General features: G+C 44.6%; 1 protein-coding gene across 1 annotated transcript; it reads left to right on the top strand.

Moving 5' to 3' along the window:
- Positions 1-16,868: 16,868 nt before the first annotated feature.
- LOC125960317 (T-cell activation inhibitor, mitochondrial-like) lies at positions 16,869-26,566 on the top strand. Its single transcript, XM_049693664.1, has 3 exons — positions 16,869-17,253; positions 20,702-20,954; positions 26,132-26,566. The coding sequence occupies exons 1-3, from the start codon at positions 17,076-17,078 to the stop codon at positions 26,175-26,177; spliced, it is 477 nt and encodes a 158-aa protein (XP_049549621.1). The 5' UTR covers positions 16,869-17,075; the 3' UTR covers positions 26,178-26,566.
- The last annotated feature ends 1,186 nt before the right edge of the window (positions 26,567-27,752 follow it).

Here is a 27,752-nt window from a genome sequence, read left to right as displayed (position 1 = left end):
AGGAGTGGCCAAAGACTGGTAGTCCCCTCTCCGCCCCATGGCCCTCTCCTTTTATTCTCTGGCACTAGCACCTGGCCTTTATGACAGCGAGGTCTTCAGCCAATCACAGCGCTCACCCTTCGCTGTCACAGTGGACTCTCCAAGGCAATTTGTGGAGGAGAGCACCTTTGCTACCAGTGTAAATATGTACCTCTTTGCTTTTGCCAGTTGGCATGCCTGGGCAAGGGCAACTATTTTAGTCCTGTGGACTTTAATTTTGGGAAATTTAATTTTGGGGAGTGGTCTGTATTTTTAAGGGTGAATTTATTTCTATGATATTTAAAAATATGAACAAATAAAATTAGATCAGGGCTATGCAAGGGAATCACTAACAAGATGATTTAAGTGTATGCCAAAAGTACTGAGAGTTAACAGAATAGTGTGGTGACAAAAAAGGAACCTCTATAATTTGGGCATTTAAAAAAGTAGTCATTTTACCTGAGAGACTGTATTAGGGTTGTCCAGAAAAACAGAACCAGTAGGATGTATGTGTGTGTGTATGTGTGTGTAAGTGTGTGTGTATAGAGAGTTCTTATAAGGAATTGTCTCACATGATTATGAAGGCTGAGAAGTCCAGACCCAAGAGGGCTGCTGGTGTAGTTCCAGTAGATGTTGGAGGGCAAAGGCATGAGAAGACAGATGTTCTGGCTTGAAAACAGCCACACAGAGCTTTTTTTCCATTCAGGCCTTCAATGGATTGGATGAGGCCCACTTTCCACTAAGTTATGGAAATAGTGGAAACATATTTAACTTATGAAACCAGTATAGGAAATATAGGAAGTTTGAATCATGAGAAATATAATATTGGTCTTAGTCAAACCAAAATATTGTGCTAACATGTTTTTAAATGATAATAAAGACTGAATAATGCTAAAGTCCTTTTTTTAAATTGATGCCTTATTATCTCATAAGTAGTTACAAAGGCTATTAGGTAAATATACTTTTTTTTTTTTTTACGAAATTACTGGTTTATTATAAAAGGATATAACCCAGGAACAGCTAGATGGAAGAGATGCACAGGGCAAGGGGAAAGGGTATGGAGTATCCATGCCCCGTCTGAGCAACCCCTGTCCCAGCATCTCCATGTGTCCACCAGCCCAGAAGCTCCTAATTATACTTTCTAATGTCCGTAAATAGAAACACTTTAATAACGTTTCTTTCCTTTTTCTCATTTAGACAATTTTGGCTTTATCCAAACTAAATGTTTGTGGAGTATATGTATAACAACTGAGTGCATTTTTTGATGAGTAAATCCTTCCCATCTTCAAGAGAGGGAAAAGAGAGGAAGTGTGATAGAAAAAAATAAGAGGGAATTGGCTTTAGACAGATAGCTAATCATTTTTCTCCGTAAGGAGAGAGGAGAAAGTTTAGACATGCACACACACAAAAAAGAGTGTCATATATCTGGTTCTGACATAATTTGGTCCTTGAAAATTATATCCAGCCATGAGATATTTAAAGCCAGCACTTATTAATTCCTTATGTGTGGAAAGGAAGGAAGTGATGTTTCCTGAGTGAAATAAAATTATGTGTTGCTCAGGCAAACAAGATTAATCATTTCCTCATGAGAATTCTTTCGTATTTTGGTGTCTAAAGTCTCCTTAAAATATATAACCGAATGTCAATGTTTGTTGATGAAAATTCAATTAACAAGAAAAAAAATTTGTTCAAGCCAAACTGAGGATTATAATCTGGGAGACAGACTCTCAGAAGCTCTGAGAACTGTTCTGCCTGTTAGAAGTGGAAGGCACAGTCATGCACACTTTTGAGACAAAGGATTGTACATCAACATGACACTGACATTTTATTTAAAGTTCAACAAATATCCATAATCCAGGTAACATGTACAAAGAGAGAAGCAAGTCACCATGACCCCTCACAGAATTGGGAAAGAATGCTCATCTTCTAAGAAGTTATATTACTAGCATCAGAAGAAAGGAAAAAAAAATTGAACTTTACAGTTGAGCAGGCATTCCCACCTTTGAGGAGGTCCGGTTAATGTATAAGGCAGATGCACCTTAGGGAGGGAGGGAGGAGGCTGAAACAGAAAGAATCTTATGTTTAAATTATCCTGTCCTGCCTTAAAATATAAATTTTATTTCATCATGCCATGGAGTGATTTACCAGCCAACATTTTTGTTTACCTAATACATCTATGATTTCTGACTTTTAGCCATTAACCAACAGTGGAAAGAGCACTGGAAATAACATCAAAAGCTAATCCTGAACACTGTCTGAAGGTGCTGATGAGGGAGAAGATTCTCATATTTTACATTAGTTTTCACTAAGTAATATTTAGGGAGGCAATTTTTTTTTTTTTTTTTTTTTTTTTTTTTTGTGGTACGCGGGCCTCTCACTGTTGTGGCCTCTCCCGCTGCGGAGCACAGGCTCTGGACGCGCAGGCTCAGCGGCCATGGCTCACGGGCCCAGCCGCTCTGCGGCATGTGGGATCTTCCCGGACCAGGGCACGAACCCGCGTCCCCTGCATCGGCAGGCGGACTCCCAACCACTGCGCCACCAGGGAAGCCTCCTAGGGAGGCAGTTTTTGAGTTCAAATTGTGTTTAGAATACTTCTCATACCAATTAAGAAAGCTCACCATTGGACAGTCAGAATTTTGCTTTGTTTTTTGTTCTAAGATGCTTCTCAAATGAGTAATTTTGTCCATATCAGATTTCCTCCAAAGTGGCTACTAGGACTTCCCTGGTGGCGCAGTGGTTAAGAATCTGCCTGCCAATGCAGGGGACATGGATTCTAGCCCTGGGCCAGGAAGATCCCACATGCCGTGGAGCAGCTAAGCCCGTGCGCCACAGCTACTGAAGCCCAAGTGCTTAGAGCCCATGCTCCCCAACAAGAGAAGCCACCACAGTGAGAAGCCTATGCACCGAAAAGAAGAGTAGCCCCCCCTTGCTGCAACTAGAGGAAGCCCACGTGCAGCAACGAAGACCCAACGCAGCCACAAATAAATAAATAAATAAATTAAAAAGTGGCTACTATAATTCCAAATTATAATTGCTGAAATTAAGCCAGTGAGAAAGATACGCACGGGCATTAGCATCCTAGTGAGAACACGTTCAGGGAGCAGGTGTTTCAGAGTTTTAGATTGGATAAGACCCCAGAGAACTGGGTGTGTGTCCAGAGGTGTGTAACTTTTCCTCTTGGAACTTGTCAAAGGCCAGTCATCACCAATCAGAGTTTTCAGATGCGTGGAAGACAAAGGTCTCAGAGCACGAATTTTAAGAGCTGGGCACTGTGGTGAGAGCAAGTGAAATCTTAAGCTTGGTAATATTGTCAGCAAGCTGAGTTTCCAAGCTCAGTGAGATGAGGTATGAGTTAACATTCCTGGGGGAAGCTGCCCTTGTGTGTACATGTTACTGAGTCCAAACTCATAGTGCTCGCCACAAGGCAGGCCAGTAAATCGAGAGACGAGTTGTTGGGGCCGGGTGTCGTGACTTTATTTGGAAAGCCAGCTGACCGAGAGGATGGTGGACTTGTGTCCCAAAGAACCATCTTCCCTGAATTAGAATTTAGGCCTCTTTTATGCAGGAAGGGGAGGGAGTAAAGTCCTGGTTCCTGTCAAACTCTGGAGGGGACGTGTTAATTTCTCCCTTGCTGCAGTCATTCACAGGTGGGCCTGGTCAGGATGTTTGCTGTGAGCTAAACAGGTATTTTTGCTTAATGCTGATTACCTAGGAGGCAGGGTTCCCAGAGATGGGCCATTATGTATAATTTAAGCTTACAGGCAACATCCCTTTAGTGATTAACTTGTAATAGAATACAAAGGTTCTTCCCTATCACAGACAGAGATGGGAATGCTGGGGAAAGAAGTGGGAGACTCACTTAGGCCTAGACAAGTAGCAGGAGGGGATAAGTAGAGCCAGGGAAGGAGGAGACAGAGGGCTTTTCCCTCACCTTAGCAATGGCCTCATGCAAAGGACAGGCTCACAGCAGTCCCTGGGAAGAGTCAAGGCCACAAGTGCCCAGGGGAGAAAGTTGTCGGTGGCAGGCTGCCAGGTGGAGAACACCTGGGGGCATAGAGGAGACTCAGCAGTGCTTCTGGACTGCCCTCCTTCAGGTAGGCTGCACCAGGCAGATGAGAGGAGGGGAAAAGCCTAATGGGATGACCTGGGGCCAGTCTAAGAGGTCCGCCATTCCATCTCCACCAGCGTGATGGGCCGGACCCTGTAACACTTGGCAGTTGCTGGGTCCGCAGTGTGGGGCAGCCCCAGGTCAGAGGCAGCTTGGTGAAGATTCAAGGTGGTCCTGGGCTGGGGCAGAATCTCAGTTAGCAGATGGTAAAATGGGGAATGGGTCTAATTCTCAGGGAGCTGAGGCCGTGAAGAGGTTGTGGGTCCAAGGCTGAGCCAAACCCAGGGAGTGGCTCTGTGAAAATCCCTAACTGAAGAACCCCTGGCATTTACTATGCTAGGAAGAAACTAACCTTGCCAGAGGAGGGCATCCTCCCTTGTCTGTAAGTTTATGTCCTGGAAAAAACAGACACTGCTTGTGGAGACACACAGTGGGACTGGCAAAAGTCAGGAACTATTGGAAGGGGAAGGGTGGGTGTCAGGGACACCTCTAGGTTGGGGATATCAGACACTATGACAGAGCGGACTGGAGCAGGAGTGAGGTGTGTTTGTGGCTGTGCCGGAGAGATCTGAGGTCACCAGGTGGAATCAAGGCTGGGATAGGGTGGGAAATGCTTTACACAATAAAGATTGGGTTGCTAGGAGCCCCTGGTCTTCTACTGCTCCTTCTCTTCTCTGAAGCTCCCTCCACAGACTTCTTCCCCCAGCACCTCCTGACAGGTGAGCTTCAAACCCTTCATACCTTTATAGTCCCCTAGCTCCTGACCAGCCCCTACCTGTTCAACCCACCGAGCCCCTGCTACCAGCCACCCTGACTCTGGGAATCCCTGCAGGATGTGCTGACTTCCCCATGGCCTTGTGGACCATCAGGGGAAGGTGGGGGAAACCCTCTCTGCCTGAGGGCAAATTGGAGCTTCATGTAGGATGCAGGTGTCAGGACCTTGAAAGCTCGTTGACTTGGTTGATGTTCTAGGTAGTGTAACTTGATGTTTTTCAGGACCTTGAAAGCTCGTTGACTTGGTTGATGTTCTAGGTAGTGTAACTTGATGTTTCTCAGGGGTGACAGTCACTGTCCACTTTCAAGAAGGTGAAGCAATTATCAAGCTTGACAGAAGGAAAGTAGGAAGAGTCTCCGGACTGGCTAATAGGCCCACACCAAAGGCAGGCTTACCCTGAGCTCAGGAAGAGTCAGCTTTGCAGCCTCTCTCTTGCACTGTTCCTGGAAAAGTGTTCTCATGGTGTATGAGTTTGTTGCTGCAGTAATAAATGACCACAAATTTAGCTGCTTGGAACAAGAGCCATTTACCATCTCACAGAGCCCGAGTCTGGCAAGTGTGGCTTGGTACGCCACTTAGGGTCTCACAAGACCACCATCAAGGTTTTGTCCACCCTCGGCTCTTACCTGGACGCTCTGAGGAAAATCCACTTCTAGGCTCATTCATTTTGTTGATAGAATTGATTTCCTTCTTCATGGTCTTCACTTGGTCCCTGCCATCATCAAGCCAGCAATGGTGGGAAAGTCCTTCTCATACTTAATCTGTCTTCCACTTCTCCTTCTGCTCCATTTCTCTGATCCCAGCCAGAGAAATCTCTCTACTTTTCAGAGCCCAAGTGATTAGATTGGGGCACCCAATCTATCTAAGGTGATACAGGATAATTTCCCCCTAGTTTTAGGTCCATAATTTTAACTACATCTGCAAAATCCCTTTGGCCATGTAATAAAACATATTTACAGGTTCCGAGGATTAGGGCAAGAACATCTTTGGGGAACAATTCCACAGACTACACATGGTCATATTTTTGTAAAATTCGTAAGAGTGATTTTTTTGGTCTTTATTTGTAGAAGCTCTAACATTCTCCATTCTCCTCTTAATCTCAGACAGTGTTTTTGAAGCTATAGTTTATTAGTCACTGCTGCTTCCCTTATAAAATGAGTTTAAGGAATGGCAAAGAGCATTTTTTAAAGGAATATAGGAAAACTCAATTGCATAGGAAAATATCAGAGACCGCTGCACAGAACCACGCACATTCCATGAAATTGTTATCCTTCATCCATACACACATGCACATTCATTCACACACACACACACACACAAATATATCTGAACTAGATCAAGGTGTAAAGAATACTTTTTAGTATGCTTGGTTAAAATTTTAAAATTTGAAAAGATAATTAAGAAAAGACCCTAGGGACTTCCCCTGCGGTTCAGTAGTTAGGACTCCCTGCTTTCACTGCAGTGGCCTGGGTTTAATCCCTGGTTGGGGAACTAAGATCCCACAAGCCCACGTGGCACTGACATTAAAAAAAGAAAAAAAAAAAGAAGAAGAAGAAGACCCTCGAATTCATCGGAGCCTCCAGGTAGGCCTGCTTTTGGTCCTGGGAAGATTTCTGGAGCATCTGGGACGACAGAAGCCTAGCATAGTTTGTTTACAGAAGCCCGGGGCTGGCGGCTCCCTTTGATGCTGGTTGTGTAGGTGGAGCCCTCCCTCAGTATGGACGGCTGAAGACCCTCCTGTGTTGTCTCCATTTTCTCCTTTGCAGCAATGTCAAAGAGTCAGTTCGGACAGGGGAAGAAACCTCTAGATTTTTCTGGGTAAACGAGATAACTAGAGAAATCACCTACCCCCTGCTGAGGTCAGACACCCGCAGATTCTCCAGCTCCGGTAGAGAAGCCAGGAGAGAGACCCAGATCGCAGCGCGGGAGCGTGCAGGGGGGTCCTCCCGGCGCCCAGGGCTCAGCCAGCACACGCGCAGGAGGCCGCCCCTCCACCCCGTCCCAGGCCTTCACTGGAAGAGATTGGCTCCCGAAACTCCGTCCCAGCTACACCGACCCATCTCCTGGCCAAAGCTGGAGCCCGGAGCCCCACGCTGTTCTCAGCAATTCCTGTCACCATCTCACCGCCAGGAGGCGCTCCGCTGCCATTCGGCCCCCTTGGGCTAGCGCCTCTGCCGCAAGCCTCTACCTTTCCTCCCAGCCCTTCTGTGCGCCCCCTGCACCTTCACCTGCAAGCTGAAAAACGTCCTTACTGGGAATAACCGATTTTCCTTTTGAGCCTGAGAGAATGTGCCGGGGCACGCCCTCTGAGCATCTGTCTGAGCCATTGTCTCCTGCCACCTGTACGCCTTCATGCCCTGCAAGGACCATTCCGCCTCCCCTGGAAGCACTCAGGACCCTCTGTGGAATTCTTATAGGAATGTGCCCAATGTTTTCAAACACCATATAAATTTAGCTTAGATTTTGGCACATAATGTTTTCTAGAACGTCCTTTACCTCTTGAGACATCTTGGTGTTTTTAGCTCTTTGGGGTTCAAGAATCCAATTCTAATGTTGGCAGCAGAGTAATAGTTCCCAGCCAGAGCCAGAAGGATCCCCCACTTGGTTGAGATAGGAACAAGCCAGGATGAGTGGGACTCGAAGGCCTGATGTCCCTGGGCACAACCTGGGGCCACCTGGGCTTGGGGGCAGCATTGAGGACCAGCCTGGGCCCTGATCAGAAAGGAGCTAGAGCCGGGGCTGGAGGGACAGCCTGAGGCCAGGGGGCCTTTGGGCAGAGAGCCCCAGCCCCAGCCCAGCTCTGTGCCTTCCCTGGTGGAATAGGCTCTGGGTGATGCTTTGGGGGGCCAATGAGCAGCTGCTCAGCCCTCCAGGAATGGAGTGACTGCTGCCTACTGATGCAGCCATGCTGGGCAGGAGGTGGTAAGTGGAGGCTCTGAAACACACTGTCCCAGCCTGAGGACCCCCGGAAACGTCAGTTCTCTGGGCTGGAGATTAAAGGCCTGGTGTCCAGCATTGATTCTCTGGCTAATGACCCTCTGACGCAGCCAGGACCCCTCCTCTCTTGGCCTCAGTTTCCCTCCCTGCATGACGTGGGGGTAAGCAAGCCTGTCTGCACTTCTGCTCAACTGCACAGTCTGTGACTGTGTTCCCAGGAACCAGGACTGGGTGAGGCCCCGGGGACACAGGGGGCCTGGAGGTCAGGCCTGGGGTGGGGTCAGCTGATGCCAAGGGCATGACTGCTTCTGAGAGTGGCAGGGGCCATTAGCTCCACAGGGTGGGCGGTGGGAGGACCAGAGTACACTCTCCGGGCTCCCTGCTGGTTGGCCTTGACAAAGACCTCGCTGTCATGGCTAGGGGTGCTGGCCTCTCAGGCAGAGCTGTTGGGGCCAGGCCCCCAGCCCTGACCTTGCAGGGGCTCTTAGCCTCACTCCCATCCAGCCCCCAAGAGTCCCAACAAGTGTCTCAGAGAGGCCCAGAGAGGTTCAAGCTCAGCCTGGGGCAGGGACCAGGGCTCAGTCTACACCAGCAGAGTCCCCAGGGTAACAGTGACTGTTATAAATCCCATGGACAAAACCGTCCAAGCCCTTCTGGGACAGCATGGCTTGGTCCTCTACTTCATGTCCTCTCAGGGCCACTTCCGCTGACAGTGTGTGTGTGAAAAAATCTTGGCAGGAGTTTCCTGTCAAGTTTGGCCTGATTGTCCACGGGGTCTCTAATCTGGAAAGCCAGCCAGCAGTGGGTATAACCCTCACCTCCAACACTCTCCAAGCAAGTGGATAACAACAAAGGCCCTGCAGTTAACGAAACCACAGTTTCGTTAACCTGCAGCTAACGGAACCTCCAAGGCTGGAGGTACTGCTGAATCAGGTGTGCATGTCCTACTTCCTCAGTGGCCTCCTGGCTCTGTTTTAGAGAGCTCTCTTAGCAATACTGACTCCATTTTTATTTTCCTTTCACAACCTGGAGATAGCATCAGATTTCACAGGCCAAGGGTTCAGTCCTACAAGACTGCCCACCCTGTCCCCCACGTCAGACACCAGTTGCAGGGCCAGGTTGTCACCTGTGCATCTGACCCACTATAGATCAGAGGTTCCCACAACCCCTTCCTCAGGTTTGATTAATTTGGTAGAACAGCTCACAGAACTCAGAGAAACATTTTACTTCCTAGATCACCAATTTATTATAAAGGGATAAAACTCAGAAACAGCCAGATGGAAGAGATGCCTAGGACAGGGAACGTGGGAAGGGGCACAGAGCTTCCAACCCTCTCTGAGAGCCCCACTCTCCCAGTACCTCCACGTGTTCACTAACCCTGTCTATTGGAGGGTTTTATGGAGGTTTCATTACCTTACAATGGTTAAATCATTGGCCAATGGCAATTGACTCAACCTGTGGCCACTTTCTCCTCCTTGGAGGTCAGGGGATGGGACTGAAAGTTCCTACCCTCTAATCACATGGTTGGTTTCCTGGGCAACCAACCCCCATCCGCAGGTGTTTGCAAGAGTCACCTCATTAACGTAACAAAAGACACCTTTACACTCTCAGCACTCAAAAAATTCCAAGGGTTTTGGGAGCTCGGTGCAGGGAGTGGGGACAGGGATGAAGACCAACAATATATCTCTTATTATAAATCACCATATCGCACTAACTGAGCAGGACCCCTTATTCCCCTTGTGTGCTAATGTTTTCATGCAGCCATCAGCCCACCCTGGGAGACCCCGAGCACCTACGGCCCCTTCACTGGGTGAACCTTCCAATGTTATGCCAAGCCTGGTGCCTGCCCAGAGAAGGCCTTGGGAAACACTCCACAAAGGATTTCAAGACCCCCAAGACTGCAGGACTCCCATCCTCAGAGTGCTCATGATCACGTAAAGTACCTGTTCCCCTGGGGCTGGGCCCCCTTGGCATCCTGATCTTACCTGTTCCAGGTCACTGTGGGCTGCAGGATGCCTTTGCTGATGGGCTGACCTGGAGCCAAGAGCCCCCGGGGCCTGCACATCCCCGCTGGTGACCTGCATGGACGGGGGTCCTGAATGGGGAGGGGGCTGTGAACCTAGGTTGCTCCGACACTGGCCGCATGAACATGGGCAAGCGGCCCATGAGCCCGGCCCCCGCCCCACCCCAGGTGCTGGAAAACAGGGCTGTCTTTGTGCCCCCAGCGGGTCGTCACTGAGCCTCTGAGTTACTCTGGTGGTCTGTGTTGCTTCCCAAGTGATAGAATCACCACGTCCTGATTCTGGTGAGTTCTCTGATGGTCAGGAAGTTCTTCCTACTGTCTAGCCACTGCCTACCTTGCTTTGACTTAAGCCAATCCAAAGGTACCTGGTTAACTGTCCGGGATGATAGACCAGGATGATAGGCCAGTGCGTGAGGAACATGCAAACCTCAGGCTATCCGGGGGAAAATGGCCCCATGGACCGCCAAGTTCTCTGCTGCCCCCTTGTAGAGTTCTCCTCTCCCCAAGGAAGCAGTTTGGGTCAGAGCAGAGGGATCCGGCCATCCCAGGCGGTGGCCAGGGACAGAGGGTAGGCCTGAACGGCTGGCCCTGCAGATGGGCAGTGGGGAGGGTCCTGGGCTGGGAGATGCCGGATGGCTTCAGCTGGCTCTCTGTGCAATGATCCCTTGGCCCTGGGTTCCAGGGTCATGTGCAGCACAAACGACCCTGGCTTGGCCCAGTCCCCCATCGTACTTTTGGTGTGTGTGTTGCTGGTCAAGTGCACAGGGTCCGCTGTGCGGTTTCCCTGAACTTGTCATCAGGCGTGTTTCAGAGCCAGCTTTGCCCGCTATCATGCGGTGACAGGTGCTGAACCTTCCTGCCCAGGGCTGTGGCTGGGCAGAGCATAGAGGGTTTGTGCTCTGTTTGTTTGTTTTGGCCACACCACTCGGCTTATGGGGTTTTAGTTCCCTGACCAGGGATCGAAACTGGGCCTTCGGCAGTGAGATCGCGGAGCCCTAACCACTGGACCGCCAGAGGGCTCGTGCTCTGGAGCCGGTGGGTCTGGGTTTGAGGACTGGCCTCTCCACTTCAGGGCATGTTGAACCTCACCTAGAGGATGGGGTGGGCCTTGCCCTGCCCCCGCTCGGGAGGCTTTAACAAAGACTTCAGCTGGGGTCACCCTCCAACAGCTTTTTGTGCTGAGACCACTGGCCCACTCCCTCCCTCCTGTACCTCCTGGAGGCTCCTTTCAGGCTTGCCCTCCAATCCCGTGCCTCTCCTGCTGGCTGAGAGCTGAGTGGGTGGGTCCTGCCCTGACCCCCGTGGATGGGGGCATCCTCCGTGCTACCCGCCACTGCATGCTCTGGGGAGACTGCTGGGTTGGGACAGCTCCCACCTGTGCCATCTCCTGTTCCAGGCCACACGGTGGAGGGGCTATCGCACCTTCCTGGTCTCATCTCGGACTTGGCTCGGTGAGACAAGGCGGGAAGTGAGACCCAGCTCGGGATGGGCCGTGGGTTCTGCGTGGGTCCCAGAGTGGGGGACGAGGGGCTGGCCAAATGGGCTGCACCCTGAGCCATGTGGAGCTGGACATCACCCTTGTGGGTCAAGCGCTGGTTCTGGCTGGGATGCACCTGATCTTGGAGAGAGAGCAGTGAGTGGTGGCTTGAAGCAAGATCTTAGTTCTCTGCCCAGGAACTGGACCTGGGTAGCATGGATGAAAACCAGGAATCCCAGCCGTTAGTCCACCAGGGGCTAGAGGCTGGAAGCTAAATTCCCCCGGCCCTTGCCTCCATTGAAAAATGCATTTCTCAAGAAGGCAAAAACTGTAAAAACAGGTACAAAGTTTATTATTAGAGACACAAGTGGGAAAGCACACAGAGAAACAGTTTGTTTATCTAAGACAGAAGCAAGGCAGAAATACACACCCGGAGAGAAAGGGTGTGGGTGTCTCCACTAATGAGGGGGAGCACGGGAAAGAGGCAGTTAAGTCACTTATATAGGGCAGTTCTTCCCGCTCTTTATCTTTGGCCCATTATTTGGTTTCTTTTTCCACTGCTGACCTGCCCTAGGACCCTCCCCGACATGGATTCCAGCCCAGAGGCCTATGGGGGGCCTTGGCATCACCTATTATGGCGTGGTGCCCCCTCCTTTTTGACCCCCAAGGAGGCTTTCTGCTCATGTGCGGTGTCTCCCTTGCTCCAAGGATGGGAAACGTGTGACCTCTTTATTTTTTACTCAAATAGGTTTAGCCCCTCTCTGTCCCCTCCATGACTGTTATCTTAAAGTGTCCTCAGGAGACAAAGTCCAGCTATTTACCCTGTTGCTGTTGTTATTTCTATCTCGTAGTGCAGACAGGAGGCTAGTTGTAAATACCTAGCCTAGAGCCCACCTGCCTCCTTCCTCAGGAAATGTCAACAGGAGGCCAGCGGTAAATGCCCAGCCTGGAGCCCACAGCCGGTGGGAAGCAACCAGAGCAGGGTTCTCCAGGGCACTCCCAGGTCCTAAAGTCCCCCATGAGCCCGCTCTTGGCCTGCCTGGGCTTCACAGCGCCTTACTTGATTCAGAAGCCCCGTGTTCCTCTCCTGTCGGTTTATACCAAGGCAGGTTCACGCTGCAGGGCCTAACTGTGCAGACAACAGGACCACAGCAGCTCTTCCTTCCAGAACACATTCAGGCTTCCCCACCTGAGAAGTGTCACAGAGGCTGTGAGCTTTTTTTTTTTTTTTTTTGTGGTACGCGGGCCTCTCACTGTTGTGGCCTCTCCCGTTGCGGAGCACAGGCTCCGGACGTGCAGGCCCAGCGGCCATGGCTCACGGGCCCAGCCGCTCCACGGCATGTGGGATCCTCCTGGACCGGGGCACGAACCCGTGTCCCCTGCATCGGCAGGCAGACTCTCAACCACTGCGCCACCAGGGAAGCCCGAGCCTGTGAGCTTTATGTCCTTTGAGGAAGAGGTGGGCTGCGGAGGCTGAGCCAGCCTGCTGTATCTCAGCACCAAGGATATAGTCAGTAATTTTTATTTTTTTAAATGAATGACCAGTATGCTAGCTGGACTCAGAAGGCTGGAGCACCTGTGCAGGATCCTCTAGGTGGGGAGCCCCCAGGAGGAGCGAAGCCTGGACTCATCCCCAAGGCTGGAGGTACTGCTGAATCAGGTCTGGGTCCAATCACAAGACGGTTTCAACAGGGAAACAATATAAAAATTGGTAAATTTTGTCTGATCAGGTCACCCAAGATGGCTGTTCTTCTGCTCTCTGTACATCCCCTGCTCTCTGTACATTCCCTGCTCGACCAGCCCCTGCTTTACCTTTGCCTTATTCACGTGACTGACCTTCCCTCTCAGTCGTAGAGCCTGATCAGAAAATGCCTGTGTACTTGCCCCTGGCCCCAGCTGGTGATTGTTCTAATCTTTAGGTGAGCGCTCTCTCCACTATGCTGCTTTATCAAAGGGGCAGTGAGAGGCGTGCTCCTCTGCTGGTTTCTCTGGCAACCGGTGAGTCAGTCTGACGTCAGTTCCTCCTCTAACTGGTAACCTCCTCCCGCTTCTCTCCCCCTGGAGTGAAGACTGCCGCCATGTCCTGTCCGCTGTTTGCTGCATGCCATGGGTGTCTCGCTTCAGGACCTTGCTTCAGACGTGTAAGATCCTCCTATCCATTAAACCATTGGGCTTGCTTTTGCTGACTCTGGGCTGCTTCTTCTGGCTTGAGGCTCTGTGACATGGGCAAGTACAGGGCTTGCTGGCTTGAGGGGTGCAGCCCAACAACTTAGATAAAATAATGACTATAAGATGTAATAAAACTCAATATGGGCCCTAGGGCTGAGGGAGAGCCCCCCAGGAAGAAAAAAGCTTGGAAGGGGTCCTCTCTCGAGGTCCTGTGTTCAGGCCTCATTGGTGGCAGAGAAGTTGGCTGGGTTGCTCCTGCCGTGGCTCCCCAACCACTGGGTAAGCAGGAAGCAACCCTCTGGGGCACAAACCAGGTGCAGGCAGGTCAGCTGATGGCTAGGCCTGTGGACAAGCAGAGGAGGTTGGAGTGCCAGTGTGGGCAGGAGGCCCAGTGTTTGCAGTGTGTTGATGTTACTGAGTCCAAGCTCATACTGCTTGTCTCATGACAGGCCAGTAAATTGAGAGACAATTTGTTGGGGCAAGGAATAGTGACTTTATTTGGAAAGCCAGCAGACCGAGAAGAGGGTGGACTAGTGTCCCAAAGAACCATCTTCTCTAGAATTCAGGCTTCTTTTATACTAAAAGGGAAGGGAGTAAAATCCTGGTTCTGTTCAGACTCTGATTTCTTCATTCCTGTAGCCATTCACATGTGGGCCTGGTCAGGATGTTTGCTGTGAGTTAACAAAGATATTTTAGCTTAATGCTCATTACCTGCGAGGCAGGCATCCCAGAGGTGGGCCATTATGTATAATTTAAGCTTATAGGCAACATCCCTTTAGTAATTAACTTGTAGCAAAAGCAGTAGGTTACAAAGGTTAAAGTAAAAGAAACAGATCTGATATGGAGTCAGATTTGTCTTCTCTATTACATTGTGAGGGCCACGAGTTCTGCACCCATGGCTGGGCAGGTCTGCACCAGATACCATCACGCCTACACTTGTGACCAATCAATCTTGCAGCCTCCAAAACCAGCAGGAGAGCCCCTCTCTCTGCAATGTCCCCCTAGCGCCCTCTACTGGAAAAGCTTACCATTGTGCTCACTCTGAAGGACAGAAGCTTAAAGGAATCCTGTTCATTACTGCAGAGCATGTGTGAAGGGTGGGTTGGAAGTTGAGCAGCAATAAAGGGGGAACTGGCACAGAACACCCGTGACACAGCTTTATCCTGGAACCCATTGGCCCAAGAAGAAAAGAGAAGTGCTGTGCATAAAAAAACTCACAACTAGCCAATTAGAAAAGTGAGAGGCTGGATCCAACCCAAGTGCCCAATGAATAGGGCAGGCTCAGGAGAGGCTGGAATCATGGGAGACCTTAACTTTGGGGGTGTGAGTGGATGTGAAATAATGCCAGGTGGACTTGGTGTGACACCCACAGATGGTGACTTCTCTCTGCAAAGTCATTCAAAGGCAGAATGAAACAAAGGGGAGTTTATAATGGTGATCCCGTCACCAAATGTAATGGATTGCATGCTGGCTCCAAGGATGTGTCATGTCCTAATTCCTGGAACCTGTGAATTTTACCTTGTATATTAAGGTATGTGACTTAGTTACAGATTTCGAGAGGAGGTGCTTATCCTGGATTATCCCATGAGCCCTGCATGCAGCCACATGCTTTTATTAAAAACTTCATAGGAAGAATTTTATATTTTTCAATAACTTGTCTTTAATATGGGTGCAATTTACATCATTTTCACTTTCATTTTACCTAAAGATTTGGTAATGCTCTTTTTTTAATTAAAAATTTTTTTATTGAAGTATAGTTGATTTACAACATTGTGTTAGTTTCCGGTGTACAACAAAGTGATTCAGATATATATATATACACACACACACATATATGTATATATATATTATTTTTCATATTCTTTTTCATTATAGTTTATTATAAGTTATTGAATATAGTTCCCTGTGCTATACAATAGGACCTTGTTGTTTATCTGTTTTATGTATGGTAGTGTGTATATGTTAATCCCAAACTCTTAATTTATCCCTCCCCCACTTCCCCTTTGGTAACCATAAGTTTGTCTTCTATGTCGGTTTTCCCCTGACTCTTGTGGGGCACGTTCACCCCTTTCTAAGGGAAAGAGGCATAGAGTCGCATGTAGTCATGGCATCAGGCCAGGATCTCAGAGTGAAGCACAGTTTTTGCTGTTTTATCCTCTTACTTTTAATTCAGTTTTAAAATAGGCAAAACATGTATAGGTTTCAAAAATCAAAGCTAGTGCTTCCCTGGTGGCGCAGTGGTTGGGAGTCCGCCTGCCGATGCAGGGGACGCGGGTTCGTGCCCGGGTCCGGGAGGATCCCGCATGCCACGGAGCGGCTGGGCCCGTGGGACGCGGCCGCTGGGCGTGCGCGTCGGAGCCTGTGCTCCGCGGTGGGGGAGGCCACAGCAGTGAGAGGCCCATGTACTGCAAAAAATAAATAAATAAATAAATAAATAAAAGCTAAACACAAAGTTTACTCAGGAGTTTCACTCCCATCCCAATTTCATTTACCCCAATCCCATTTTTATTCATTTCTGGGTTGTTCTGCCTGGTTTTTTGGGGCAAAAATGGAGATAAGTATCAAAAATTAATTTTGAAGATTTAGCCCTTCACTAACAGGAAATTCTCTCAGCTGCTCATGGGACTGTCATAGCTGAGAGTGGTGTATTATAATAAATTAAACAAAAATAAATGGACTGTTCCTAATTTCAGATCACACTGTGTTTCTGAGAAGAGACCTATAGGGATAAGAAGAAAAGTTATTATTTATGCCATTTCTTGGAGCTGTTCCGTCACTAAAAGACATTTCTTTTTTCACTTAACAGTATATCCTAGAAATCACTCCATGTCCTTTCGTATATATTGCCCGTGTCACATTCTTTCCCCGTTTTTTTCCTTTTGGTTGTGTAGCACTCCATTGAATGAAGATACCATAATTCAACCAATCTCTGGATAGGCGTTTTAAGAGCCTTTTATATAGAAAGAAATTAGCTCTTTACTATGAAATAACTTACAAATATTTATTCCCAATTTTTGTCTGTAGACTCTTGTTGTGTGTGTTTTCCTTAAAAATGTGTGGTTTTTTATGTGTTCTTTTTTTAAGATTTTTAAAAAAATTTACAATATTGTGTTAATTTCTGCCATACAGCACAGTGATTCAGTTATACAGAAATATGTGTATAGTTTTTCATATTCTTTTCCATTATGGTTTATCACAGGATATTGAATATAGTTCCCTGTGCTATATTAAGTTTTTAAACTATCTTAGGTAATTGGATTTATCATTTATTATCATTTATCATTTATTACTTGAGATATTCAGTCATAGTTAGGCTTTTCCCACATCTAAGTTATAAAGGAACTCGGACATGTTTTCTCTAGTACTTATGTGGCCACATTTTTTTTTTTTTTACACATCTCATCCCTATGGAGTTCCATGTTGTAAGGTGTGGATCCAATTTTATCCTGTACTGAGGAGCTATGAAATCCCACCATTTTTTAATACTAAATTCTTTAATGCACTCAATAATGTGTTTAAAAGGTTGGGATATAATTTCTGATGTTTCCTTGTTCTATTTTGTGTATAAATGCCTCTTAATATTGTTTTCCAGGAAGTCAATGAAAATTCTCTTAAGAGATTAAGTGCCTACTTAGAAAACCTCCAGAAACCAGGCTTCAAGTCTTTGAAACCAACCCAGCTTATGTTTTATGTAAGAGAAACAGACCAGAACTCTTCTGATGGCCAGGAACACTTCAGCACTTCCGGTACGTTTCTTATTTCTCGTGTGTCCCTTGCAGGCTTGGTGTGATGTGTCAAATCTGTCTAACGTTGCTAGAAGACCTTCGGGTTGAAGCCTTGTCATAGAAAATAATATCATTTAATTGCATGTTTTCCTGGAGTTAGATTCTGTTCCTGGCTGCATGTGGTTGATGAGCCATTTTTTATGTTTAAACTTTTCTGACTAGAAAACTGAGGTGTTCCTATTTGTCCCCTTCCTATTTCAGTGCTGTTTTAAGTATTAAATGTCTATATAACAATTTATATCTTTAAAAAATATAGCTTACATTCTCTAATTTAGTCCTCAAAGTACCCTGTGAGGGAGGTAGCATTTGCCCAATTGTAACTTAGTAATGTCCCAGGACCATGGAGACAGAATAGGGGTCTTGAGCCCTTTAACTCCAGCCTCATGCTGTTCCTAAAATCTGAACAGTCTTCATGTACAGCCTTCTGTTTGTCCTTTGTCACTCCTTTAGCCATGATCCAGTGATCCTTTAAACTAAGGATGAATGTGGGTCTGTCCATCCTTTCCGTGATCCTTGAGGAAATAACTTTATTTTTAGAATGAACTTTAAAACAGTTTAAAGATTTACTAAGAGCTTTCTGTGAACAAATGCTAAAACAAATAGCTGTCGTGAGCGCTGGCTGAGTAAAGAGAAAAATCCTCCACTTTCAGTTAATGGTTAACTTTGAACCATTTATTAAATGAAAGTAGATTATAAAAAAATAAATTAGTGGGAATTCCCTGGTGTTCCAGGGAATTCTGCGCTCTCACTGCCAAGGGCCCAGGTTCAATCCCTGATCAGGGAACGACGATCCCACAAGCTGCATGGTGCAGCCAATAAATAGATAGATAGACAGACAGACAGACAGACAGATTTCCCTGGTGGCTCAGTGGTTAAGAATCCGCCTGCCAGTGCAGGGGACACGGGTTCCATCTCTGGTCCGGGAAGATCCCACATGCTGAGGAGCAACTAAGCCCGTGCGCCACAACTACTGAAGCCCAGGTGCCTAGAGCCCGTGCTCCACAAGAGAAGCCACCGCAGTGAGAAGCTAGCGCACCGCAACAAAGAATAGCCCCTGCTCACCACTAGAGAAAGCTTGTGTGCAGCAAGGAAGACCCAACACAGCCAAAAATAAATTAATTAATTAAAAAAAATAAATTATATATATATGGAGTTCTTAGAAGTCAAAAAGAAAACAGACTAGCTTAGTTACAAAAATGGGCAAACACAGTGACTAGATAGTTCAGGAAATAATACACATAAATTGCCAATAAGCATATAAAAATGTTTAGCCTCAGTAATCAAATGCAAACTAAACTAATTAGTTAATATTTCCCAATAAAAGTTATGTGCAGTCTGGCACAAGCATTCCACACTATATAGCAGCATTTACATTGGATTAAATAATTAATGGTATTGATAAGAGAGAAACTGAGATTTATTCCTTGACTTACCTCTTCTGAGGATAAACTATTTCTTCATAACTTCAAATGCAGGAATTTGCATTTTCCTTTCCTCTTTCACTGACTAGAATAATTTTCCTACCAGTATTTCTCACTTTATCATCAATGATTCAACTAAAAAGTCTTTCTTAGTTTGCATGTTATAGATTCTATAAATCTATGTGGCAGGCATAGCAGGTATATCTGAGAATGATTTAGATTGTGGTGACGGTCATCGTGGCAAAGAAAACACAGTCTTGTATGCAATGGTGAAAAATTAAAAACAACTTTTATGGTGATCAGTTTTGGCAGTGTTAAATAAATTGCACTACATTGATTATGTGGATTAGTATAGAGCTACTAAAAAGAAAGAGAATGATGTATACATACAGATAATGGAAGAGTCACCAAGGTTAAATAACAAAAGCAAGTTCAAAGTAATAGATCCAGGGAATTCCCTGGCAATCCAGTGGTTAGGACTCTGTTCTTCCATTGCAGAGGTCCCAGGTTTGATCCCTGGTCAGGGAACTAAGCTACTGCAAGCTGCGTAGAGCGGCCAAACAAATAAATTAAAAAAAAAAAAAGTCATAGGTCCAGAATGGTGCAGTTTATATGTTAAAAAGGAACAATTCACACTGTGGGTGTGTGTTCATGCAGACACAAAAGTGTATATATCATATATAACATACACACAAAGCACATAGGAAAGGGCTAGAGCAGTGCTGTCCAAGAGAACTTTCTGCGTAGAGGTAACTGTTCTGTATGAGCGCTGTCTGGTACAGCTGGCACTAGCCCCATGTGGCTACTGACCACTTGAAGTGGGGCTAGTATGACCAGGAACTGAATTTTAAATTGTATTTAATTTCAATCAATTTAATTTTACCCATAAGTAGCCACATATGGCTGGTAGCTACCGTATTAGGCAGTGCAGGTCTCAGTGCTTGTGTACCTAAATGTTAATAGGGTTACATCTAGTGCAAGTGTGAGGTTGTGTGCCTGTCAACAGGAGACTTTTACTTTGTATATATAATTTTACAAGAAGGATGTACTTATATAACACTTGTATAATTTTCAAAACTAATTTTAAAAATTTTTCCAAAAAAAGAGTCAGCATGTTATAATGGGGAAAATGCTTGGCTTGCTGGCAGCTCAGATTTCAGCCCTCACTTCACGCTTCTTAACCTCCTTGAACCTCTGCTTCTTCACATTTGAAAAGAGAGATAATAATGGCACTGGTGAGAGTGTTCATTGAAAAGTTATGTAAATTCAACTAGCGCCATGTTTAATACCCAATAAAGGTGCAGGGGAACCAGTAGATTTCCTACTGTTGACGTAAGTTAGATTACTACCCTGAGCCCAGGGACTACTTGCATTAAAGTCAGATTGTGAAGTGCTAACTTTAAAAAAATTAGGGAACTTTGAGTCACTTCTGAAAATATTGTGTCCCTAGCTAGTTGGAGGGGGGAGTATGAGGACAGTCTCTTTCAACCGTAGAGAAAATTTGAGATGGGTTTCTGTGACCCCTGAGACTGGATTGGCCCCCCTCCTTGAACCACTGTCGCAGGGCAGCCTGCCCCACCCTCCCCCTACCTCCACCCTCCCCCTTCTCTTTAGTGCTGGACACCCTCTCTGGTGGACACTTGCTCATAGGAGAGCTTTTCCATCCCTTAGACTGTAGAGACCAAATTTATGAACAGCATTGAAAATATTCTCAATCCCCTTCTTGGGCTGGCATGGGTTTGGTCACTGGCACCAAACTAGAAACAGGAGCTGACAGAGGACTTCATGAAGATGGAGGTAGTGTGGTACAGTTTTGGAGAAGGGATGTAGTTTTCCATTTACAGATGATTTTCCAATAGGATGAATTTTAATGAGTAATGGAGTGTTTTAAAGATTTTGATTCTATAAATGTTGTATGAAAAGCAATGTTTTTCAAGTAAAGCAAATAATCATCTGTATTAACTGTTTGGGGGAATTATATTCTCTAGGATTTCGAGCAGTCAAATTTACTTTGCACACCAGAGATCTGCTAAGCACAGTGTTATATATTCTCAACTCCTGCAGTTTATCTATTGAACATATCCAAAGCTTGAATACTAATGTGCACTCCCAGCCTCTCAAAGAGGCCACAAGGATATCTGACAGGCCCATCAAATGGGACAAGTCTTACTACTCCTTTACTGGATTCAAGGACCCTGATGAAGACCTCGAGCAAGTCTGGAGAATGGAAACAACCCTAACGTACGTAAGAGTTTTTATTTAACTGAACTTATTTGTAGTTAGTAGTCCCCACTCGCCTCGACTAGACAAAAGCCCGCATGCAGCAACAAATACCCAATGCAGCCAAAAGGAAACCCCAAAAAACATGAGCTAGAAGAGAGGGTCTCAGCCTTGCACGCACTGGGATCCAGCCCATGAAACTTATGCTTATACCCGTTGCTCTAACGATCTCACAGTGTGTCCTGATGAACAAAAACTTGGGAATGTCTGACCTACCTTTTGGTATAGAAAAAAAGTGGGATTGGATAAGTCAGGGCATAAAAGCAGCAATGAGAGTTGTTGGACCTTAAGTCAAGAGGCTTTAGAATAACATATTAAAGAAATTCAGCAATTAGTCTGTGGTTCAGTTGAGTGTTTCATAGGGTACAATTTTGGTCTGGAGCTAGATGTGTAACCATCATGAAGAGATTGTCCCAAGGACCCAGAACTCAGAGTTAGTCAGCTGGCAAACAATGAAAACGGACTGGAACTGGGAAAAGCCAATTCACCAAGGTAAGTGCTATTCCATTGGTTCCTTGTCCAAGCTGAGTATTTATAATTTCCTTATTTGTATGTAGTTCATCCAATAAAATTCTTCAGTCTTCAATAAAAGTAAACACTCTTACATTATATTATATTACATGTTACTAGATAATGCATTTTTAAGAGTAGGGAACATGTTTTAATCATCTTTCTACTAATCTGCTTCGTAGATTCATAAAACCCAACCAGCGTTTTTATTTCATTGAATTAAAGAATTGTTGGAAAAGTGTGAATGTGAAGTGCTGGAGGCTGGGTGTGGAGAACTCAAGGTTTAATATGGAAATGTAAAGTAGCTTAATACAGATGGTAGCAGAAGAAGTGAGTCAGCAATGAATGTAGAGGACCATTTTTTTTAAAACAGTGCCTCTGTTAGTTTCATTACTGTTGACTTAAAGTATCTGCTGTTTTTAACAAGAGATACATTGTGTTAAGGAAATTTTCTAGTGTACATGAGTTGTGTTACTATGAATTCTTCATTTCCTTCAGAGGTATACTTTGTTTTAAATTCAAGCTCTCATGTTGACAATTACCAGCACAAGCTCAACACATGTCATTTTTATTTGTCTACTCTTAAGGAAGATAGCAACATAAATTAAATAGACCACTGTTTTAGAAATTGAAATCAGTGGAAATATAACTGTCTAATTTATTGATCATTATTATCCAAATTCAGTTGTCAATAGCTATGTATCTTGTCAAACAATGAAGTAAATCCATTCATAGCCAGATAGAACCTTTGTTTTCTTAGCTTTGACAAATGAAATTAACAACAATAAAGCATTACATGTTTTATCCCTGTTTATAAGAGAGATCTTGCATTCACTTTAAAACTGTGATTTAAAATTAATATTGAATTATCCTAAATGAAACAGACAGTATTTAGAGTTTCTTACAGAAGAGCTGGAATAGGGTTGTGGCTGGTTCTTGGTGTAATGCTGTTTCATATCTTTTACTTCCATATATTTTTCTTGGGCTAGAGAATATTGAGAGTTGACTGGTATCACCTTAAATCTTCCTACTCAAAGCTTCTCTTCTAAAATCGACCGGTTAGAGATTTCTGTTTTGTTTAGTTTTTGATGCTTGTATCGGAGGTTCTTGGGTTATATTTCTTGAACATTGATATGTTAGTGACAGATCATCACACCTCATAAAGTTTGAGTTTAGCTTATTAGGTATAATTTTAGAGCAGAGGGTCCAGGCTGGGTAGGATAGGAGAGGACAGCTCTACACTGAAAAAGGCAAGAAAAGGAATACATGCTGCTCTTTGGGCCCTTTGGGTAAATTACAGTATTGACTAAATGCCGCAAAAAAAAATCTGTTGCCTTTACCAGCATGCCTTAGAGGGCCGATGCCCCGGTTACGACAGTTGTATGAATTTGGAAGATTTCATATCTCTTATTTCCATAACCTAACCTGGTCTCCCTGGTCCAGTGTGTTCACACAGGCCCAGCACCCCTTTCCAATCTTGACCTTTTCCCAAATATGGATGTTGCCCAGTTTGCAGGAACCCTGATGAGGGTTTGTTCAAGGTTTTGTTTTATGTTAGTTTTTCCCAGTAAGGATTCCAGGAGCTTATGTCGTCAAAGCCAGAGTGGTGTTTGTATCAGTTTCTTGTTTCAGTTATTAATTTTTTATTTGGCCACGCCACGTGGGACGTGGAATCTTAGTTCCCCAACCAGGGATCGAACCCAAGCCCCCTGCATTGGAAGTGTGGAGTCTTAACCACCGGACCGCCAGAGAAGTCCTAATTTTTTTAATTTGTTATTATTTTGCAAATAATTGTAAAATTGTTGAACCATTTGACAGGTTTCAAACCATATGAATGGAATGACTGTCCCATAGTCAGGAGATTTAGGGGCTGTAACTGAGACAAAACTTATTCACCACCACGGTCATTTTGGCCATATACGGTTTGTTTTTATTTTCATTCTTGTATTGTTTACCTCATCTTTATTATATCTGTAGTTATAGGAGAGGACGCATAAGGAGCACATGCTGAGTTACACAGTTCAGAGGGAGCATAAAAATAATTCTGCAAATTTACATCCAGCTGATCTTCAGCTGGTTTACAAATTGCATTCACCTGATCAAAATATAATCTTGAAAGCATGTTATTTCTAATATTTCAGGATGTAATGTTAAAAAGAGAAAATATAACAGTTCTATTTAGTGTAAACTTTCAAATAATTTTCCTTATGTTTCCGCAGAGACATGCAGGCTGAAATAAAACACAGAAATTATGAAAAGAAATCAATTGAGTTTTTAAAAACACAACATAGAAGAATTATCAGGTCATAAAAGCTCCATTTAATCTATTTTCTTCTTATATCTGGCAGTTACATTTCAATCTACATTTTAGGACATGCTGTGTAATTTTGTATTTCTCAGCAAATTATGCTTTATCTTACTGTAAAATCACTTTATAGTGATAAAAACACTATAGTGAAATGTTTAATATATAAGGTTTTCTAATTTTATACAATAATAAAAAGAATTTACCAGTCTAAACAAAATTAGAAAATGCTACTTTGTGTTGTAGTTTTTAGTATTTCCATATTTTGCATATATTCTCTGATTATCAAATAATTTTATAACTAAAATGTATTGCAATTATAGAATTTGTGTTTGCAAGGAGACAACAGGATCCATTTGTATCTAAACAAAATTATCCCATATGTAATGTCTACCCCACTGGAAAAAACATGTCATTGAACTATAGGAAGACCATTGAAATGCTATTCTTTTTTTTTTGACCAGGAACATGTCATGTTAACTTTTTTTTTTTTAATACAACAGGTTCTTATTAGTCATCCATTTTATACACATCAGTGTATACATGTCAATCCCAATCTCCCAATTCATCACACCACCATCCCCACCCCGCCACTTTCCCCCCTTGGTGTCCATACGTTTGTTCTCTACATCTATGTCTCAATTTCTGCCCTGCAAACCGATTCATCTGTACCATTTTTCTAGGTTCCACATATATGCGTTAATATACGATATTTGTTTTTGTCTTTCTGACTTACTTCACTCTGTATGACAGTCTCTAGATCCATGCACATCTCAACAAATGACCCAGTTTCGTTCTTTTTTATGGCTGAGTAATATTCCATTGTATATATGTACCACATCGTCTTTATCCATTCATCTGTCAATGGGCATTTAGGTTGCTTCCATGACCTGGCTATTGTAAATAGTGCTGCGATGAGCATTGGGGTGCATGTGTCTTTTTGAATTATGGTTTTCTCTGGGTATGTGCCCAGGAGTGGGATTGCTGGGTCATATGGCAACTCTTTTTAGTTTTTCTTTTTCTTTTTTTTTTTTTTTTGGCCAAGCAGCTTGCAGGGATCTTAGTTCCCCAACCAGGGATTAAACCTGTGCCCTCAGCAGTGAAAGCACAGAATCTTAACCACTGGGCCACCAGTGAATTCCCACTATTTTTAGTTTTTTAAGGAACTTCCATATTGTTTTAATAGTGACTGTACCAATTTGCATTCCCACCAACAGTATAGGAGGGTTCCCTTATCTCCACACCCTCTCCAGCTTTTTTCTTTTTAATTTATTTTTGGCTGCATTTGGTCTTTGTTGCTGCACGCAGCCTTTCTCTCTACTTGTGGTGAGTGATGGTTACACTTTGTTGAGGTGCGTGGGCCTCTCAGAGCGGTGGCTTCTCTTGTTGTGGAGTGTGGGCTCTAGGGCATACAGGCTTCAGTAGTTATGGTGCATGGGCTCAGTAATTGTGGCGCATGGGCCTATTTGCTCCACGGCACGTGGGATCTTGTCTCCTGCATGTCTCCTGCATTGGCAGGTGGATTCTTAACCACTGCACCACGAGGGAAGTCCCTCCAGCATTTATTATTTGTAGACTTTTGGATGATGGTCATTCTGGCCAGTGTGAGGTGGTACCTCATTGTAGTTTTGATTTGCATTTCTCTAATAATTAGTGATGCATCTAACCTTCTCTAAATCCTCTTTATCTTTTCATATTGGTTATGTTAGACATCCTTGGAAACCTTTGCTTGACCCTCCAGTCCCTTCACCGTGATGTGGCACTTAGTACGCTGAATTCTGATTCTTGTTTTGTTTCCCTGCACCCTGACCATAAGTCCTGGGATACAGGGACACAAATTCTTATAATCTCTATACGCCAAGGGCCCAGTTTAGTGTTTAAGTACATGGTAGGTGCTTCAAAATAGAATTTAGGAAATGAAGGGAAATTCTGAGGAAACAGATTTGCAATTGAAATATGTAGACTTTATTTCTAAAACCCTTCTTTATTATACCATTTAATCTTTCTAACCTAATTTGAGATTCTTACCTGAATATTTAAATGTTAGTACTTAACACTTATTTTTATTTGGAACATATTTCTTTTCTTCTTCAATCTCTGCAATTCCTACCTAAAAGTTCCTAAGATTTACAGTGGTTTATTTTGAATATTAATATTTCCAGCACTCCATAGCTTTTTTCTTATTGCTTACTTGAACTTTCCTTCTAGGAAAATAATTTTCTTGTTAGAATTCCTCAATACCATTTATTGGAGTCCTAAACTTAGACTATTAAAGTACCATAGAACTAAATATTTCTTCCTTTTTTTAAAAAAAATACTGTAGCTTTTTGAAAGATTACCGAGTTATTTTGACCTGCAGAGGAGGCTGATGCTTCTGGAGGACCAAATAAGCTATCTTCTAGGTGGCATCCAAGTTGTTTATATCGAAGAATTACAGCCAGTGTTGACACTTGAAGAATATTACTCTCTTCTCGACGTGTTCTATAATACTCTTGAAAAGTCGAATACCTTTTCACCCTCGAAGTTTGCGTGGTTTGCAAATGATCCTTAACAGGCAAGTATCTAAAACAATTACTTTTATTCATTCAATCAGATGGGCTGTGTGTGTCCATGCATGAAATTGTTTTGTATTTCCATGTGTGATTCTTAGGAATTAAAGAAAGGAATGTCACCACCTCTGTTGGCAACACTCTTTTACACATGAGAAAAGCCAATATGAGAGGATTGAAAGATTGAGTCCCTAGAACGTTCTGTAAATATATTGCCACTTACAGGGCAAATCCGTCCTGTGGAAAACTTTATAGGATTAAACTAATGTGAAATCAACAGTGTGCATATCAGGCACCGTGCTTGGTACTTAAATGCATTATCTCTTCAGCTCTCACAACCTCACCACGGAGTGGGTTACTACCCCCATCTTGCAGATGAGGAAGGTCACAGAGCCAGGAAGGGTGTGGTCATCCTGATAGTGTGTCTCTTTGGGGACAGCAAAACTTCAAATCAATTCTGCTATACAGGAAGTCCACTACATATGAACCTTGAAGTTGCAAACTTTCAAAGATGCAAACATGTGTTCACGTGTCCAATCTCATCAGTTAGTTCATGTGTCTGCTGTACATTGTCACATGCGTGCATCCTCTACAAGTGGTTGTGCTTTTGTGTACTTCACTGTACAGTACTGTAGAGAGTACAGTAGTACAGTATCTTTATTTCAAGTGTTTGTTTTTTATGTATTATTTGTGTGAAAAGTATTATAAACCTACTACAGTACAGTGCTATATAGCCAATTGTGTTAGTTGGGTACCTAGGCTAACTTGTTGGACTTATGAACAAATTGGACTTAGGAACGCACTCTTGGAAAGGAACTCATTCATATGTAGGGGACTTACTGTACCTTTAAGGTAGACTTTCTTGATGAGTTCCTTTTCCATTAATCAGACTAAGAAAATCGTTTCTTTGGGGGTGGAATGGGGGTGGAGAGGTCACTGATTTTTCCTTTTACGTATGCTTTATTACAGTGACAGATATGCTCCAAGTTTGCACAAACTTGGGCATTTTAACATTGTGATCCTCTGCTATCAAGCAAACCTCCAGTGGTTTATTCTCACCAAAGCCCAACAGGCAAGAGAGAACATGAAAAGAAAAGAAGAGTGAGTGCTCTTAGCCCTCTTCCTGTCTTACCATTCCGTCTAATCGTTAAAAATATTCAGGTACGGGTTTCCCTGGTGGCGCAGTGCTTGAGAGTCCGCCTGCCGATGCAGGGGACACGGGTTCGTGCCCCGGTCTGGGAAGATCCCACATGCCGCGGAGCGGCTGGGCCCGTGAGCCATGGCCGCTGAGCCTGCGCGTCTGGAGCCTGTGCTCCGCAACGGGAGAGGCCACAGCAGTGAGAGGCCCGCGTACCATTAAAAAAAAAAAAAAATTCAGGTAGTCAGAACTCATAA

The sequence above is a fragment of the Orcinus orca genome, chromosome 10 (genome assembly GCF_937001465.1).
Source record: "Orcinus orca chromosome 10, mOrcOrc1.1, whole genome shotgun sequence".
In the NCBI taxonomy this organism is placed as follows: Eukaryota; Metazoa; Chordata; class Mammalia; order Artiodactyla; family Delphinidae; genus Orcinus; species Orcinus orca.
The sequence above is the reverse complement of the archived record's forward strand: the minus strand, read 5'-3'. Positions and strand labels throughout refer to the sequence as shown.